This window comes from Camponotus vicinus, unplaced genomic scaffold (assembly GCF_025532165.1).
Source record: "Camponotus vicinus isolate PSW18456_S1 unplaced genomic scaffold, iyCamVici1.0 SCAF_12, whole genome shotgun sequence".
Lineage (NCBI taxonomy): Eukaryota > Metazoa > Arthropoda > Insecta > Hymenoptera > Formicidae > Camponotus > Camponotus vicinus.
Genome location: NW_028141948.1, coordinates 16,324,616 through 16,343,976, shown reverse-complemented (window position 1 = coordinate 16,343,976; position 19,361 = coordinate 16,324,616). Strand labels below are relative to the sequence as shown.

Here is a 19,361-nt window from a genome sequence, read left to right as displayed (position 1 = left end):
GCAGTAACTATTTATTTATTTTTATATGAATTTTTTTAGACAATACATTTTTTACATTTAATTAATTTAGAAAAAATGCAATAATAAATTGATTTTCGAAAAACAAAAAAAAAGAGAGGTCATTGAAAGGCTTCATTTCATCAGATAAATAACTAATAACTTTCTAGTTACACCTATCTCGGATCTAATTTACCATAACAACTATGACACACGGTTATTGACACAGCCAAGGAGAGAAAAACACGCGGTGTGCATTGTTTATTCTACTTTATAAGTCGATCGAACGCAACGCTATGTCCGCATAAAAGAATGAAATTCTGTCGGAAGAAATTACTCTGAGCTGCAAACATGAATTCTTGATCGATTCTAATTTCTTATTTATTCTAGACGTAACTCCCACATAAGGGATTTTCTTTCGCGGGAATCGTCCCGGGGAACCGGCCGGCGTTCGTGGCGTCGCGACGCCAAACGTCGGTTTCATTCGACGCGCGACGCTTTCTCGTGTCGCACGTGCGTCGCGAAGCCCCTTTCTGTGTGCGTGTGTGTGTGTGTGTGTGCCATATTCGTAGGCGTGTATTGTTCGATTCACGGATCGATTAATCGATGTACAAAATGATGGTAGAGGCAGAGCGAGTCAGAGCCGATCAGGTACTACTCTTTCATCCTTCGAGATTTATACGCACATTTTTCTGATAATCTTCTCTCAGGAATGATAGATGTATCTTCTTTTTTTACATGTAGATGTCAGAAAGTTTCAACATTGTTGAGAATCTAATACGTCGAACTTCTCTTTTGTCTCAATTTCTCACATTCTGTTTCAATCAAACATAACGATTTTTTGATTGGAGAAAGCTCGCTTTTTTATTGCTCGCTTAAAATAGTGATAGTAGATTTTGTATAAAATTATATATATATATATATATATATATATATATATATATATATATATATATATATATATAATTGTAAAATCTCGCATTGGGACTGCTTTCGTAATGTTTGCAATTTAAATCTGAATAATGACATATTGACAACTTTTCTCTACTTATCCGTTTAAATTTAAAAAGTAAATGCATAGATAGTTCAAGGATGAGGCAATCTTGTCATGTGTAAAATTATTTTCTTATGTAAATACCTGACATTTATATCGTTGAAAACTTACGTATGAAACCTACAAAATGCGAAACGCATTATTTATCTATATGTTTTATTAATATAAAATTTGTAATTGTAATATGTTTTTGATAATATAATAAACATATAAATATACATAATGTATTATGTATGTGTGTGTATAATGCTACTAGAATAATACAGAAAATGTTAAGAGAAATGAAAATTTTTACTTATAATGTATTTATCAGAATATTCATCTTCATAGGAGTAACAATTTTTTATAGAGATATACATGTATATTAAGATAATTATTAAAGTAAAGTATTTAATTAAAGGATGTTCAATAATAGATAATAAATGTACGAGTCTGTGCATAAATCACATAAATCATATTACTACATATATTTGCATTCTCTTGAATTCCACACACGTAATAGAGAAGCAGGGAATTCACCGATCGTAAGAGGAAAAATCAGAGTGTTCCATTAATTACATTCGTATTGTTTATATAAATAGCAAAACATTAACGGGATAGAGATGTAATACCAATTAAAATCTACATAATCGTTATTAGTCAGCACAAACGATTAAATGGTCGTTTAATATATAAAGACCTGTAATAGACTGTGGCGTCTTTTTATCACTACTGCAACATAATTATTGAAACCACATCATAACGCGGATATGTTTATCGTGAAATGTAATTCGCATAATTAAATTTCAATAATCGAGAAACCTGATTGAAAGTTTTTTGAAACTACATATATTAATATCTTCTAACCGTAATATCGAAATATCTCTCTATGTGAGCTTCCGACAAATATTAAGTTTCGCGTGTCATGAATATCGTTATTACATTCTGAGCCGACAATCATCCGTAACATTATGGATGTGCGATCGAAAATACCATTTGAAAATGCCGTCAGAACATGCGAATCAATAACAAAGAGGAACCGGTAATTGTCTGTAAAATCTATCTATGGCCCTCTATAGATGCATATTGAAGAAATTCTTATGTAATTTTCATTATCAATAGCGAATGCAATCACGCGTTCCGTAAAACAGAATAAATTGTCTCGAAGAAAAATTGCTTATACTTTTATAAATTATGTGATTACACATCACGATTAACATATATTCGGTTTAAAAATTTTGATATGATGAAATTTTAATTTATATATTATTTTGTTTTTATTGCAGAAGCTCAAATGAATTCTTCGGCCATAAAAAATTGGTTGCAGCGGGGCGAACTTGAAAAACTGGAAAATATCGTATTGGAGGGTCGAGGCACGCGTTTATTAGGTGAACATTCACCGGATCTTAGAACTCGTGTCTTCCTGAAGGGACTCCCAAACTACTTGGTAAGCAAATTACAGAGGCTATAAAAAATTCTGCCTGTCTAAGAAATCATTTTCAATTTGGCAAGGATTCTTTTAACGACCCACCGATTAACCAAAGATTAATGCTTAACATCCGATTTATTCTAGACGAAGATCTGTCAAATACATGATACTGTCGCGCGCGGCTCGTTAGCTGAAACGCAGAAAATCATATCCGAAGAGCCAAAGAAGAAGCTGGCGATTGCCAAGGATCCTTGCGGCACGCCCTTGATACACAAAGCAGTCTATCACGATCAACCCGACATCGTTGCCTGGCTCGTAGAAAATTATCCTATTACGCCGCAGCAGAGAGATAGAGTACGTCTCTTTCTTTTGAAATCGCTGTTTGTTGAAGAATATATATATTGCAAGAAATTTAATCGTCACACCCTCGGGACGAACAATTGCGAAGTTGATGTCGAAGTACCTTCGACATTTACTTCGAGGTATTAAATGATGGAAAACTATTTTACGTAGTGGTACAATTAGTTGACCTTTCTCAGTTTGCTCTTTATTTCAAAAATAATGTCTTTCTAATTACTTTTTTTATGTACATAGATCTTAATGAGCATGAGTTTCGATCGACTATCCTTTATAATTCACGACGCTTCGCGAGGCCCATTTTCGCGACGGAATTGTGCCACAAAGTAAACGTTTGTCGACTTTCTCGAAAAGAAAGCCCCTGAATAATCGACTAGTTTCCTTCTAGTTTGCTTCTAGCGTTTATTATGACCCCGCATCGCGTGACACGAGTAATAACGAAGTGTAAACCACCTGTTCTTCCCTCACAATCGTCAGTCTTATGCTAGAAAATATACCCGGGACAAAAAGCGCGATTCTGACCCTGCATATTAGCCCCAATACTCTTGCTCTTCGTGCTCAACACATAAATCTTGCATAATTTAAATTCAATTATAATTAAACAGTCATATCCTATGCATATTTTACCACATACTAGGAAGGAAAAACAGCTTTACACTATTGCTGCGCGTGTAAAGATCCCGATTCGATCTGGGATCTTCTTATAGAAGGTGGATGCGACGCTAGCATTTGCGACAAGAAAGGAAACCCAGCCGCTTATTACTTGAAACATCCCACGGAGATTGAATTGCCCGAAGTGGAAGTAATGTCACGACGAAGAAAAAGTAGCGGAAGGGATTGTGAGTATAAATATCCGCTTTTTAAAGGATAATAATATGAGAAACACGCCAGCACATTATTTAAAAAAAATATTATTAATACAATTATATTATTTTCCGTGATCTGCATGACATGCATCATCTTTTCTCTTTTCGGAAAAAAAACAAAGTGTATTTTTTCAAAGTAGCTTGTATTGTTTGGATTATATTGCACATCCATTTATGTTTTTTATATTAAACATTGCGTAGATATTTAATATAAAAAAATGTTTAAATTTTACATATCTTGCTCTGACTTGCAAGTGAATCATTAAAACAATTTTGAGAAAATATCAGATAATCTTAAGGCGAAGTACTATACATATAGTGATTTCGTCTGTTTCCTATATTCGCAAGTATATATTCTTCGCCTTAGATATCTCACGTATTCATTTCTAATGACCGCGAAAAATCGATAGTATATAAATTCGTAAGGCAAGGCTAACTGCGACGTTCGATACGACGACACGATCGAAACGGGGATTACCGCGTGCGCGTCCATCCAGTAAATTACATAGCGCACTTAAACGCGAAAGAGGAAAGTGTATCATGTCGCAAACAAGAATATGCGAAATATTTTATATACTCGTTCGTGTAATGGCTCTTTTAAATATTAATAATTGGGACGCTAGCTCTAAAATAAATTATAATAAATTGCAAAAAGAAGAGATAGTTACGTGAAAAGAAATGAGACTTTTTCTTCTTCGCGCACGTAAATAGGTCGAGAATCGACTCATCGTCAATGAGTAAGAAAGGCCGATTTTAAAAAATGATAAGAACTCGTCCTCATTCTTCGACATGCTAGCTTAAAGATTGTAGCAAAATCAATTTCCAATAAACATTCTAATAGTCTATTCCTCGTATATTTTATTCGATTACAGAAAGAAGAAATTTACTAAATTGTTTGAATAGATTATTAATCATCAGCTAATGTTTTACTCGTATATAATATATAATTTAATAAACATTATATTATCCTTCTTTTTGTTTGTTTTAGAATAAACATCGTATTAAAACTACTTGCATTAAATAATGATATCTGAATAACGAAAAATGAATTTCACATTGTTGTATTTTCGTATACTTGCTCGTTAAATCTTTGAAAAAGTCTCGCGTGATCGTAGCATCTATGCGAACGCGATCGTGGCCATAATTTATTGGAAACATCGCTGCTACGTGGCAGGTAAAGAGTTGTAAACAATATTGGCCGTGTATCACAGGTTTTCTTTACCAAGTAACACAATGTCTATATACATTGTAGACAATTCGCAACTCGGTATCAGTAATATGACACATAGACCTCTCTCCTTCGCTTTTTCTTTTAGAAAATTTATCAATTTGGATTGCGCACGCCATCCGTGTGTATTCTAGACGATATAAAATATTAAGTAAAACATGTGCATGTGACACTATTACTGAAGACGTACACATCGAACATATGAATTGAACGCGGTGGAATTTATTTTTAACGATGAGAATCCTTGACACAGCCGATACAACTGTTCAGATTCTACATTTACGATGCAGTATTTAATAAATTTTTTGCACTTATAAGTTATGTAAAAAATTCTTAATACATATGTATAAGAGAGGTATCTATATTCAAATTTTGTTAAAAAATTCTCTGAAAATTCCTTAATTCAAGTATTTTTATTCATAATTCTAGATAAAGGAAATATTTTAGATTTGATGAATTTTCTAAAATGAGATTTTTTATTATATGCATTTTTTAATGCTTTTTATTCATACAAATGTAAAGCTACTTAAATTTAAAGTTTTTGGATTTGCAAACTGAAAAAAAACTGAATAACTTTCGTAAACTAAATATTTTTCACTTGCAAAACATTTTTATTTTTTTACCACTAAAAATTATAATAAAGAATATATATATATATATACATATATATATATATATATATATATATATATATATATATATATATATATATGTATTGCATATTCAATATATTTTAAATACACATAATTCGCATTGATTTATCAGCTGATTGTCGATTACTTACAATTTATGAGCAAAATGATCAAAGAGAGAATTTTTTAAGATATTTTCTAAATAATCCTAATAAAATTCCATAAAAACTCTCTGATTTTTTTTGATATAATAAAATTCTTATACGAAGTCATTAGATATAAGTATTTTGAGATATTTTCATGTTATATTTATAATAAATAAATCTGCTGAGAATGTTTAGTCTTTAAAAAGATTTTTATATTCCTATATTTTGACGGAATTTCCTTGTTATAAAAACACATATAGCACTCTCTAACAGAATTGTGCTGACATTTATTGAACTATAGACTTCTCGTGTCGAGTATTTCAAATATTTAATATCTTTAATAACAGCGATTCAAGGATTTGTGCTGCTTATAAGTACATGCTTAGTGAGTTTGTCAATGTTTAAATGACAATCGTAAAAAAAACGATTGAATCACATTCTATATACTGTTATATACTGTTTTGTAACAATTATACGATAAGTAAAAACCAATTTACGATTTATTTGTTAAGTGATTCTCAAAAGTTGTCAAAAAAGCAATAAAAATCAATTATATACAATTATCTAATATTTTATTATAATTGTCTAATATTTTATTATTTTATAATATTTAATTAATTATCTCTCTCTCTCGAAAAATATTTTTAATAGTATCAGTTTTATTAACATAACAAGAGTAAATTTAGGCATGTCAATTTTTTAACACGAAAAAAATTATGTTTTAAAATATTGTTTGAATCATAACGTTTCTTGTGCTCCAGGTCTGGATTTCAAGCCTTCCAATATCAGGATATGGATACACAATAGAGACATTGGAAAATTGCAGCAAATGCTATGGGAGGGACATGGGTCCAAACTTCAATGCGAAACCAGCAACAATCCTCGAATAAGAAAATTTCTAGAGGCCACACCCTTTATCATGGTATATTATCAGAATTAGTATGACAAAAAATTATTTCTCGCTTGTGTACTTTATTTATAAAACCATAAAGATATCAATATATATCTGTTACCTGATTGCTTCAAGAATTATCGAATAAAATTTCTGCAACTTCCTTATAGGGTACAATAAAAGACATCCATACAACAGTCATTAACAACGACTTGGAAGGTTTCAAGCAAAAATTGGAAGGACCTGTTTCGCCTATTGTTTTGTGCGGCAAGGATAGTAACGGTTTAAATGTCTTACATAAGGTATAAATCTCAAGATAACTGCTCGATAAATCTTTTTTTAACTTATTAAGAAGCAAAAGTGATTCAAATCGTTCTTGTTTTTTTTCGAAAGGCCGCTGGTTTGGGATACACGGATATTGCGCGTGAAATTCTCGAGAGAAATCCTGAAACGGTAACAGCTCAGGATAACGAGGGAAAGACAGCACTGCATTATGCAGCTGCACTTAAAGACGATGGCGCCATGTACGATCTTCTGACTGAACATGGAGCTGACGAGAGTAAATTAGATAACGTGAGTGATTATCTACAAAAAAAATAATCGCCAACAAAATCAAATCTTGATATAATTATATTTTATGCATTTTGTTGTAAATCAGAGACAAAAGGCGCCTGCATTCTACAAAAATCGCCCTTCAGACGTAGACTTGTCAAATTTATCGGTGATACCAGATGCACCTCGAGTCTCTGCTGCTTATCCGAAAAGTTGGGATTGGAGAATCCTGGAGTTAGGACGGGCCGCTATGCGAGGAATGAAAAAGGTAGTTAGCAGCAATGACGTTGACAGTGCTTTCGGTAGCGCTGAATCCACAACGAAGGATGGCTCGAGTGAGGAGGTATATTTGCTATTAATTTTTTTTTAATTACACAATTTTTTTTAATCGCACAATATTCTGCTTGTTTAAGCTTGCTGACAATATCCATTTTTTTATGATATATGTTTCTATTGATTAGTAATTACTTAGTGCACTCATCACACGCGTAGCCGGACATAGAAATCCCGGTCAAAATGTAGCATCGCATCCGGAATGAGTAGAACGGTAGAGATTTTTTTTCTTGGTTAGAAGGGGGGAGTCCCGATTCGCAATTTCAGATCTACGATATGAAGGATTATATGGGAGATTTGGTGGAACAGATTAAGAGAGCCGATGACGAGCAGCAGGAGGAGGAGGTCGAGGCCGAGACCCCGAATGGAGACGAGGAAGAAGCACAGAATGAAAATGAGAATGAGGCGAATGAAGAAAAAGAAGCTGCGAATGAGGATGAGGAAGCCGCGAATGAGGATGAGGAAGCCGCGAATGAGGATGAGGAAGCCGCGAATGAGAATGAGGAAGCCGCGAATGAGAATGAGGAAGCTGCGAACGAGGATGAGGAAGAAACGAACGAAGAAGAGCAACAGAATACGGAAGAGGAAACAAAAGACGAAGAGAAGGCATCTTCGGACGATGACGTAGTAATCGGACCTGTCGCGGAATCGAAAAACGAGGAGGACGGGCCTGAGGCCGCCGTTAATGAGGACGGGATCGACGAGGAATCCCCGAAGATCGAAGAAATCGCCGTCAGCGAAGAAACCATTGTTGAGCATGAAGATAGAAACGAACCCAGCACCGGGGATTCCGGCGTCGACGAAGAGCAGGTATTGTCTTAATCGTTTTGTCATAATCACCGCACTGTTCCTTGTATAATACAAAGAAGAAGCCGGGATTTCTCCATCTATGTCCGCTTGGAATTGTTATGTATTAATTGTGTATAAAAGTAATACATTTTTTGAACTGCACATAATAATAATATACATATCCTTTAAATTAAAAAAAATATACTTCTTAATAAACTGGGAAAAACATATTTAATGGTTCCTTAGATAGAAATCAATTCGGCTCGTTATCAACAGACTTTTTTTTTCTTTTTTACGGATATTCGATATGCATACATAACGTACGCGTAGGCGCGGCAAGAGACAGACAATCGATTCGCATGTAAAATTCCCACATGCGATTAATATCTCCTATTGATCCACCAGCCTACGAACTTAGTCGCGCGCATGATTGTGTACCTAAATATGACAGCAGGTTATTGTTGGCGAACACGAGGAGGCTGCCGAAGTAGAGTTAAATGAAGGTAGCATGGCCCACGATTTGGAAGTGGACAACCTATTGAAGGACGGCAACATGGAACAATTGGCGGCTCTGGTTCTTAACGGCGAAGGCCGACGATTGGTTGGACGGCAGTCCGGAAATTCGGAACTCCAGGCATTCATTGACAACGTACCAGCTTACATGGTACGTTATCCTTATAGATTAAGAAAAAATATGTATAATGTATAACATATGTCATTCCTTAATATTAGGGAAAAATTCATGCCGTACACGTGGCAGCGCGAGAGGGAAATCTTCGTGATTTGCAAAGCGCGCTAGATCGGCGCAAATTCGCGGTGGCGCGAAACGAATCGTCACCTCACGGTGCAACGCCATTGCACGTTGCAGTTGTATTTGGCAATACTGCTGTCATCAGGTACTTGACATATTTTCGAATACAACATATTTAACTCATATATTTAACATATTATTTTTATTCGCGCCGCGAATCCATTACCTCGTTATCTTACGACACTTTGAAGAATCAATTTCAGCAGTTCAATAAAACAAAGAGAGAGTTTGGCTCCTTATATATAATATACCGACCGTTTAATTATTACCAACCAATCGCCAATCGTCAATGTCAGTTCACGATTCATCCCGACTCATGCCACGATAGTCTCTCATTATGAATGACAAGCTATAAACCCTGCAGTCTCTCAATCCACGTCATACTAGATTTAATATTTTATACCTAATTCAGATACCTGGCGGGAAGGTTTCCAGAAACCGCCAATGCAATCGATCTCGACGGACGTACTCCGTTGCATTACGCCGCGACGCTTGCGGATAACGGCCATTACTACAATCTCTTGCTGCATCTGGGCGCCAATCCTTTAATAAAAGACAACGTGAGTTCTTATTATTAGTTCTTATTAGACGATCTTCATTATTATTTCGCATGATTTTTGCTAAGTAAGTAAATTTTTCAACGAAAGAAAAATTTCGAATCTTATAGTTAAGACAGAAAATTAATTTTTCTGTAAGAAAAAATTTCTAATTTTAACGAAAAAAATAGAGTTATTTTTTATTCTAATGAAGAATTATATTAAAAGTATTTAATAATAATTTTAATATTAAAAAAAATTATATTAAAATTATTTAATAATAATTTTAATATTAAAGAGAATTATAAATACATATTATATTTTAATAAATAATAGTGAATTATTTGACTAATAAATATTCACAAATCTAGTATTGCAAGCGAAATAAAATATTATTTTTTATCGTGTAGTTCGGACATAAAGCGGATTATTACAAGCAAAATCAAAGCGACCTATCGCACAAACGACTTCTTCGCGATTTCGGGGCCAGCGAAAGGCTCGCCGACGAAATGTTGACGGATAAAGGTATTTGTTTAATCGAGGTATTTTAATAGTGAGCACTAATTGGTAATAATTGTAAAAATAGTCGCGCGCGGCAAACTATCCGGGCACTTCTCCTCGCGACGTCATCCTTCGTGTATTGTGATTGAGAATCGTTCCGATTTAAGTCGGAATCTTTGTAAAAATCTCTGACAACGTCGCACTTAGCACAAGAGTACGTTATGTGTCGCGATTTCGTGAAGTATCCATTGATTGTCTTTCCTCCGCACACGAAACTTTGTTAATTCTCGATTATCTTAATAATGTCCAGTTTCGTTCATGATAGATATACTTATACTTTTTTTTAGATAAGCGCAATCAAAACGTCTCTCAAATATCGCGTAAGAATCCAAATCGAAATACTTGTTGAGCGCACAAGTGTTTCTTCTTTTACTGACTTTCTGATTTTGTGGAATGATTTTATTTGCTTCGATTATTTTTATAATCGCACGTAATCAATTCGACACTTAACATTTCAGCGAGTTGGTCGAGCTAAGATGTAATAGTATCAATTCATTAATTATCCAATATTTTTTTATTGATTATCCAATATTTTTATATTTAAGTTCTATATATACATATAATTAATGTATTTATTGGTAAAAAATTTTATGATTTTTTATGAAAACACCGATTATAAGTCAGTTTTAAAGTGCATCGCATATTAATCTCATAAAGTTCTTGAGATTAAAAAATATTTATTCTTCACAAAACTAAATATTTTTCAGCATTAGATACACGCAAAGGATTATTACATTATTTATAAGATATATATTAGGGTGGATCAAGAAGTAAAAGGTATTATTACGTCTTTTATTTATCACTCATGCACAAATTGAACTTATTGTGTTAAAACAGAAGCTAATGATTACTTTTTAATATAGTCTTCGAAAGTGCTGGATGTTGATCGAAAGGAAAAAAACTTGTGCCAAGGTAAAACAAGTGCATTAATATTCTCGAAAATTACATTGAAAAATAGTCATTAGCTTCTATTTTAACATAATAAGTCCAATTTATGCATAAGTTATAAATAAAAATCACAATAAAAGCAGGGATCTTCCCTTATTTTTTGATCCATCCTAAAACAGCAAAGCAGTTTTATAGCTCTGACCCAGTCAGTTTTATACCCGTCTTTAAGCGGAATATTTCATCTAAAACTCGACTCTTTGATAATCATCACTAATCATTGAACCGTGAAATTTGCTTACTCGCTCTTTCGCGTCAATCCACATCCTCAACGTCGCGATCCGGCTGTTCTTTCAATTACCACTGCTGCGATTCGGCCGAGATCTACAGTTCCCGGAGGTGATACCTACTCAGCCCGACGTGACGTGAGCGAGCCCGAGATCCTGACTACCCTGGAGCGATGTTTCCGATTGTTGGCGGGCAACCAGCGATCGTCGATACCGAAGACACCGTCGAACGCCGGTACACTAGTCGCTCGTTGCTTGAAACGGCCCGTATTCGATTTGATCAAGCACCGTGTGACTCGCATGGACCACAATCTCTTTGACGTGATCTGGCCCGCCCTGAAAAGGTACGGTACCGTCACGGGCAATGGCAGTAAGACCAACAGCGCCCGCTCCAATCTCAGCAATGCTGCGGATGAGGATGCAGGTTACGGTGTTGTGGCACCCGACTTCGAGAGTTACGTCGTCTTCACGGAGTTCTTCGATCCCTTCATCCGGGAGTTGCACTGCGTCACCGCGAGCGGCGATCTACTCGATCATCCGTCACCGCGTTTCTTCAACACCGAGAACGAGGGAAGCGTGGAGATCCTGCCAGATGAATCGATCGTCACTGCTATTGCACAGTACGATCTAGATCCAACTTGTAAATTCATCCAAGCCGGTATTTTAGAGTACACCCGAAATCTGGCCGACTACAGTTTGCCATTGACACTAACAGTCAATCAACTGGAAGAGGTTGAGAGGGAGATTACTAATCAGTTGATGAGCCCGGAGATCACCGATTTGATGGCGGAAGGCAGCAGCGAGGACGAGGCCGGCACATACTTCACGCTCAACGAGATTCTTGATCAGCCTAGTCGAATACGAACGCAGTTGGCGGCAGCTGGTTTGCTGTTACCGATCACGGAGTACGAGCTGAACGACGACCGGCGACTTCATGGCAAGCATTGGCCCTACGGACGTGGCGTGTACGTCACCACAGCTGGCGATCTCGCCGCGTGGGTGAATGTTCAGGATCATCTGAGGATCATCTGTCGCACCAGCGAGAACCGACCAGGCCTGGTAGGTCGCGCTTATGTCAGAGTGGCTAAGCTGATGATGATATTCGATCAGAGACTAAACTTCAAGCGAGATCAGAAGCTTGGTTTCCTGACTGCGCGTCCGCACGCTCTCGGCAATACTCTCAGGTTCTGCCTGATCGTCCGGCTCCCAGAACTCTCGAAGACACCCGACAATCTGCGGCACTTATGCGTGGTGCGCGGTCTATGTGTACGCGACACCATAAAGAGAGATATGGTGAGGATCAGCAATCAACAGTCGCTAGCGATCACTGAGCTACAGACCCTTCAGGACTTCTCCAGAGCGATGCATAATATCATCACGTTGGAAAAAGAATTGTCGTTGAACAACTCGATGAAGATCGCCAATCTCATCACTGGCATATTCCGCAAGCGAACAAACGCGTCGAGGAATCTCAAAACAAATCGACAATAGAGAAATCAATAACGATTACGAGAGACAATAAAACATTAGATTCTAAATTCTTGAAGACGATCCGGAATCACATTATTTTCTTTTCCATATTTCGCAAACGAAGACAAACTGAAAAAAAAAAGAAAATAAAATGAGAATTATCAGCAATGACAATTACGCATTTTCTATGTGTATGTAAAATGCGGAATGTATTTTAAATGACTCACATAAAAAAATCATCAATCTATCCTGGGAAATTTTATATGGAAGAACTCTATTTGCATAGATATTTAAAACAAGCAAAATAATCAATCATCATTTATCGAAGATTTTTCTTTTATGCGCACAACCTGATTCTTATATTTGAACAGTAATTTCTCTTGTCGATTGTCTTCAAGAAACTCTGTTCTTTCTTTTCTCTTAAGTCTTTTTATAAATAGGATTTACGCTTATTCATGGAAATTTCCTGTGATAATTATTAGCCAACATTTGACAGTCAATTACTCTTCATAGACTGAAATTTTTAAATAATTTAGGCTATAATGAGCGAGAGGGAGAGAGAAAGAGAAAGAGAGAAATGCATTGGAAAGATATGTGAACATTATTTTGTTTTCTCTCGTGCAAACTCAGCGTCTCTCTTATGAATTACGCTAAATCATATTCGTAGTCGCTCTATTAATCGGATTAACCGGCGACGAGAATACAGGATTGCTGATTAGGTTAGTAGACAATCAGCATTATTGGTATATACACGACATCATTGTCGCACAAAATCTCACAATTGTGCATTGTAAATCTTTGTTTGAAAATTCGGCAAATTATTTAAAATTATATTTGTAATGTAATATTTATATTTTTATAAATAACGATTTTACATGAATTTTTCTCGAGGTAAAATATAACAAAATAAAATACAACATACAAATAAAAAATGTTATCTGTGAACACACATATACATATACACACACAAAGGATTCCCATATATTTTAAGAAATCGTAAGCATATTTTACAATTAAGAGTTATAAGAATTTATTAAAAATTAGAAACTATATTTTATTTTATTTTTTATATTTATAAATATATTTTTTATTATGTATATATATTTATGTATTCTAAGCATGTACGTGCTATTTTCATGTAAAATCGAAAACATTGGAATTTTTCGATGCGATACTGATGGCACAACAAGCTTCAAAAATATTAAAGTTTTTTCAAAAGCTTTTCTTATATGTAATGCACGAGTCGATGTTCACACAAAACAAAAATGACGAAGCACATGTCTTTCCAATGTTACTATTCGTTTTAAAATAAACTCGTTTATCCGTCTTTTATCCCTTACTTATTGCATTTTATTGTAGGTTTTCAATGTGAACTTGTTAATTATAAAAAGGAATCAATAGGCGTCTAAGTGTCATCATATTTTATATATATATATATATATATATATATGTGTAAATAAAGCTATATATTTTTGTAAATAATATATTCTCTGCTGTATAATATTATAATATAATATTAATAAAAGAATATTCATAAAATATAAAAATTTAATTCAACGGTAAAAAAAGATTACTTTTACCGATATACATTCATATAAGGATTGACATTTAAACGTCTGTTGCTTGACAATCGTAATTATTTATCATGTTACATAGATAATCACTAATGCACTTTTTTCAGACAATCAATCGTGTTTGTTGTTCAATTATGTCTGTCTCTGCTTGTTTATTTTAAATTTTGAACTTGTATAATAAGCAAAGCTAAATTACGTGTTCTGTCACGTTTTGCCGAGTGGTTATGCACAAGAGTTTCTTGGGACACTTTTTGCAAGACTGAAAAGTATTATTGCATCACAAATAATTCTTAGATCATAGAAGATGTTTAAAATAAAAAAGAATACACACACATACATATATATATGTATGTATGTATATAAAAAACTTTACTTAAGATTTTTTAAAATTTAATTGAAATTTTCAAAAAAATTAAAATTTAAATAAAATAAAATAAAGTAAAATTTAATTAAAATTTACAAAAATCTCGTGTTGTCTATACAAAGTAGCAATAATTATTTTCAGTTAATAGTCTGCGGTTGTTAACATTGAAAATAATGTGCATGCTATAAATTTACATAATAAAAATTTATTTTGATTATTAACTGAAATGTTTAATTCTTAAGATAAAATTATGCGCAATAATGCTTTCATTATTAATCCACAATAATTTAAAGGATTTATTTTGCAGATGATAATGAAGCCGAAATTCCGATATTTCGGACGGAAGAAGGACGTTATCTAGCATCATGTAAGTATGGCAAATTGTGTTGTATTTTTCATATTATTATAGAATTCGTTGTAACGAAATCAATTATTCTCCAGCATTGGGTGATCCATTAATTAAAGGATTAACGGAAGTTGCTAACGCGCGCCCAAAAGATCCGGTCACATATCTTGCGACTTACTTGTACAATTTTGCTAGCAAGAACAAAGCCAACGAACAGGTATATGTCTGATTGAAACAATAGAAAAATTGAATACTATAAAATATAGCTCTAGAGAAGAATTTTACTACATTATTTTTTATTATTCTGACCTCAGGAATCCGATGTTCTCATTATACCTGATCGTGAAGAAGAAAATTTGGAAAATATTGATAATGAAAATTTCGATGAAGACGCCGGTTATCCCCGAAGTCCAGCTTCAGACATACCTGAGTCCACGTTCAGCAATCCTAACAGAGTACGTGAATAAAAATATACATTTTAACATGAAACAATATTTCTTAGAGAAAAACCTATGATTTAGTTTCTGCTGAGTCCTTGCAACAAGTACAATTACTTCGCATAGGAAATAAAAATGAAAACAATATTTTTCAGGATGAACATGGACAAAGCATGATTCATTTCGCAGCAATTCGTTCCTATTCAAAGGACGGTCTATATCACCTACTACTGGAAACGCAAGTTAACGTTGGTTTCAGGGACGAACTATATCGGACAGCTAGAGATATTGCTGAACAGGCAAACATTCAAGAGAACGTTAAAGAGATTGATCACTACATTGTTTATCTAGCGGCGAGAGGTAAAAAAAATTCAAAATGTACTAACGATAAGCTATCTTCGAGTAGAAAATAATAAGAGAATCACATACCATATTTGATACGCAGGTGAAACTGAAAAATTGGTTGAACTTTTGCTGGAGGGCTACGATCATATCTTGGATGCAGAGGATGAAGAAGTAAACATCATCGACGTTGCTGCGCAAAGAGAACACGAAGCTACGGTGCAGTTTCTACAATCGATTCCTAATTATGTGGTAAGTTAGCGCAAACAAATCTATAAGATAACAAACTATTATTTGCTTTTTTTAAATTATGGCTTAACTGGATTATCTCATGTGTTTGACAGAATCAACGTGAGGAGGTACATGCTGCAATTCGAGCCAACGATGTGGATCGTGTGAAGGAGCTTTTGAACAAAAATAACGGAGGTGGAAAATTGTTGGCTGTCGGAAAGAATTCGCTTGGTCGATGTGCACTCCACATCGCTGTGCTTTGGGAAAATGAAGAGATTGTTAAATTTATCGCAAGAATGTATCCGGAAACATTACGTATCGGCGATAATGTATGAATCGCTTAAAAGGATATATATGAATTAGGATGATAAAATAAAATTAGTTTAATTCCGTGAGTTATGATAAAAAAAAAGATAAGAAAATGAATCATTTAATCGTAAGATATAGATTATTTAAAGGCGATTGACGAAATACTTTAAGATTAAAAAAAAGAAAAGATCCACTGCACTTTAGTAACGCATAAAAAAATGTCTTTCTTTTTTCAGTTGGAAAGAACAGCTCTTCATTACGCAATGGGAGTACCATCCGTGGAAGTCTTGAGTAATATATTAATCACGGCTGGCGCGAAACGTACCGTCAAAGATTTGGTAAGTCATTTTTATCGGATGACAAATGCTTTCCACACACACACACACACACACACACACACACACACACACACACACACACACACACACATACACATACACATATACACAAGATACAGAGCTAATTTTTTTTAACTTTTAGAAATCTCGGCAACCCTCGTATTACTTCATGAATAAATCTGATATCGAACGACTTCAAGAAGAAGAAAAATCTATGATCATGTAAATCGTACGATGCTGAATACCTGCACCGATTTCGCAATTATACGATTATACTTTAATACATTCACGCATTCCATTGTGAATATTGAGATGTATGTTGAGAAACTAGAGCCGACGAGAGACAAATTCGCAGAAAAATCCGAAATCTCTCTTTATGTTGCGTATATTTTTATCTCAACAATATTATTATGTCGATTGTTTTTGATGATGATTATAAAATAAGTATACAAGTGTGTCAAAGGATCTTAAAGCTCTTTACGTTCTTTTAGGATAAATATTTAATGTTTTATTTCTGTATGTATATAGTATACTAGATCTTCTGTATATAGTATACTAGACAAGAGGAATATTTTACGAAAATATTTTGTCATCCAATTAACTCTTATCGGCTCCGAGAAAAGTTTGTGTTTTCGCATATTATATTGTATCATTGAAAGTATATGGAATCATAAATTATGTCAAATGTTGAGACAGTTTAGTGCCTTATAAATAAATGTAATAAGACTGCAATGTATGTAATATCATTATTTCATCGAATTACAGTAGATATAATGTATTGACATTGTAGAAAAAAATATAAATAAATGATAACCTTAGTGGAAATTTTACAAATTCAGAATTTAAAAACGATATCTAATACTTTTGAAAGGAAAAACCAGGATTGTTGGTCATTCTGCTATTTATTATAGTTTTAATTCAATGCTTAATAATCTTAAATTAAATTGTGCTTGTTCGACATACCTAAGATAAATTGAGATCAAAAAAAATTTAACGTTCCGATATGAAATTCCTAGCGTTGGTCTCAGTGGCATTATTTTGCCGCGTGATCATAAGGTACTCCTCGGTGATTTCTTCGGGTTGAATCTTATTAAAATATGTCTCCCGATCCTTGTATACATAATATGTATCATCAAAGTTAAAATGCAATCCCAACGCTATATTTAATGCAGAAGTGTCGTACGCGTGACAGCCAGAGTATCGATACTGTGGCTTTTTATTGAACCTACAACCCGCCGATTGTGCACCTACAAAAATTCAGTTAAGAAAATTTAATATTCAGAGAATCAATTAAAAAATCGATACATCTGAGAGATATAGAAATTATAGAATTATTATAAATGCATAAATAAAAAATATTTACCAATAGGGGAAATACAATCTCTCGTCAATGCACACTGGACCCAAGGCAGCATTACACTTTCCCTAATGTCTTTAAAATTACTAATTACTAAGTATGATGCTCTAATCAATGGGAGAAAGAAAAAACTCTCAGCAGAGGCATGAAAGTATTCATACATCTTTGGATGCGTTAGGGAACTAATGGCATGCCTTGTAGGCCAAGTTAAGATTCCAGATTTTGGACAAAGATATTTTGAAATGTCTGAAGAATTCAGGCGCACATTTGAGTCCATATAGATTATACTACCTAGCGTATTTAAAGCTGTCTGTGATACAAAAACATGATTTAATCAATATGACTTTTCTGATAAACTATAAGGGTGTTATAGAGGTTATTACTCACTTGAATAACTAAAGGTCTATAAACATGCAGTGTGTCGTCTTCGACATGAGCAGGAAATGGGCTTAGATCAAAGTGAATCACATTACATCTCGTAGAGTTACAAGCAAGTCTAATACTTTGTAAGGATTCTTCATTCAAACCGACACTATAAATCACAATACTATTATTTGGCAAAAAATGGCTGATGTTTCTAACAAAGCCATGAATATATTGCTCGTTTCCAGGCCTTACGAGTGACACAACCGTCACATTCTGAGGCTTGAGACTGATTGGTGTAGTGCTTGTCTGACCATCCAGACCAAGCAACGCAAGATACTTGGAATCTGTCACCAGACGTTTCTCCTCAACGTCTTTCAAATTTTCCTTAAAAATGATACCTTGCAATTAATACAATGAAAATAGACAAATGGTTTCTCTGTCAAACAATATATTTACCTGGAAGTTCCGCAACTGTTTGTGAGTTTCCGTCACTAGGGTCTGAATGGAAGGTCGTTGATTGCTGAAAGCAATGAAAACGATGCTGCTTCCTGCTATGCAGATCAGCAACAGTAGCAGGCCTTTGATACGCATCGCTCATCGTTTAACGAGATTTGTGGGCAATCGGAGACAATAATACCGATTACGTTATGTCAAGAACGTCCTTTTTTAGGTTAGACTTTTCTCGCACCGTCATATGTCACGTTGCAAGACTGTGGAAACTCATATCTGACGCAACATTAACTAATGCGTTTTATCAGCTTAATGTTTACAGAAATAAAGATTAGATCAATGCGCTTGATAATTACTTTCCGTGACTTTGGCAAACACTCTTTCCCTCAGAGAGAAGAATGAAAAATGATGAAAGACGTCACGGCCCGCTTTTAGATGATCCT

The 19,361-nt window shown here is 34.4% G+C and overlaps 3 protein-coding genes across 6 annotated transcripts in view; 1 reads left to right on the top strand and 2 right to left on the bottom strand.

The window, feature by feature from the left end:
* LOC145963426 (uncharacterized) overlaps positions 1-9,515 on the bottom strand; it is a 12,328-nt gene extending 2,813 nt beyond the window's left edge. The window contains exon 1 of the mRNA XM_083085348.1: positions 9,482-9,515. The gene's annotated coding sequence lies outside the window, so the exon portion shown is untranslated. The remainder of the gene's footprint in view (positions 1-9,481) is intronic.
* The window catches only part of LOC145963423 (uncharacterized), an 18,639-nt gene extending 1,123 nt beyond the window's left edge, over positions 1-17,516 (top strand). Inside the window, exons 2-21 of one of the 2 annotated variants that reach the window (XM_083085345.1) lie at positions 2,317-2,477; positions 2,604-2,813; positions 3,454-3,655; positions 6,450-6,610; positions 6,751-6,882; positions 6,974-7,153; positions 7,239-7,475; positions 7,733-8,275; positions 8,706-8,918; positions 8,987-9,150; positions 9,478-9,625; positions 10,012-10,126; positions 15,050-15,109; positions 15,184-15,305; positions 15,403-15,543; positions 15,681-15,885; positions 15,971-16,119; positions 16,212-16,427; positions 16,644-16,745; positions 16,888-17,516. In XM_083085345.1, the coding sequence (XP_082941471.1) occupies positions 2,325-2,477; positions 2,604-2,813; positions 3,454-3,655; positions 6,450-6,610; positions 6,751-6,882; positions 6,974-7,153; positions 7,239-7,475; positions 7,733-8,275; positions 8,706-8,918; positions 8,987-9,150; positions 9,478-9,625; positions 10,012-10,126; positions 15,050-15,109; positions 15,184-15,305; positions 15,403-15,543; positions 15,681-15,885; positions 15,971-16,119; positions 16,212-16,427; positions 16,644-16,745; positions 16,888-16,971 (3,537 nt within the window). In that variant the 5' untranslated portion in view covers positions 2,317-2,324 and the 3' untranslated portion in view covers positions 16,972-17,516. Of the gene's footprint in view, positions 1-2,316; positions 2,478-2,603; positions 2,814-3,453; positions 3,656-6,449; positions 6,611-6,750; positions 6,883-6,973; positions 7,154-7,238; positions 7,476-7,732; positions 8,276-8,705; positions 8,919-8,986; positions 9,151-9,477; positions 9,626-10,011; positions 10,127-11,437; positions 13,524-15,049; positions 15,110-15,183; positions 15,306-15,402; positions 15,544-15,680; positions 15,886-15,970; positions 16,120-16,211; positions 16,428-16,643; positions 16,746-16,887 lie in introns of those variants that run through there. The other variant, XR_014436162.1, reaches the window with a different exon arrangement.
* LOC145963425 (uncharacterized) lies at positions 10,820-19,361 on the bottom strand. 3 transcript variants are annotated; one of them, XR_014436163.1, is made up of 6 exons: positions 18,925-19,361; positions 18,490-18,852; positions 18,109-18,412; positions 17,709-17,992; positions 13,032-13,318; positions 10,820-12,933 (listed from the first exon to the last, which is right to left on the bottom strand). XR_014436163.1 is itself a non-coding variant. In XM_083085347.1 (5 exons), exons 1-4 carry the CDS (start codon positions 19,057-19,059, stop codon positions 17,736-17,738), a joined length of 1,059 nt encoding a protein of 352 aa, XP_082941473.1. In that variant the 5' UTR covers positions 19,060-19,361; the 3' UTR covers positions 10,837-12,933; positions 17,709-17,735. The 3 variants fall into 3 exon arrangements, 2 of the variants coding, with proteins under 2 accessions (XP_082941473.1, XP_082941472.1); XM_083085347.1 differs by lacking the exon at positions 13,032-13,318 and having other exon boundaries at positions 10,837-12,933; XM_083085346.1 differs by lacking the exons at positions 10,820-12,933; positions 13,032-13,318 and adding an exon at positions 17,228-17,471.

What these genes read in the sequence shown, in the direction of transcription:
- LOC145963425 (XM_083085347.1), bottom strand. Translation starts at nt 19,059, where the DNA reads ATGCGTATCAAAGGCCTGCTACTGTTGCTGATCTGCATAGCAGGAAGC. An exon ending in AACAGTTGCGGAACTTCCAG is followed by an intron (nt 18,853 to 18,924) that starts GTAAATATATTG and finishes ATCATTTTTAAG; the next exon opens with GAAAATTTGAAAGACGTTGA. An exon ending in ATAGACCTTTAGTTATTCAA is followed by an intron (nt 18,413 to 18,489) that starts GTGAGTAATAAC and finishes TTTGTATCACAG; the next exon opens with ACAGCTTTAAATACGCTAGG.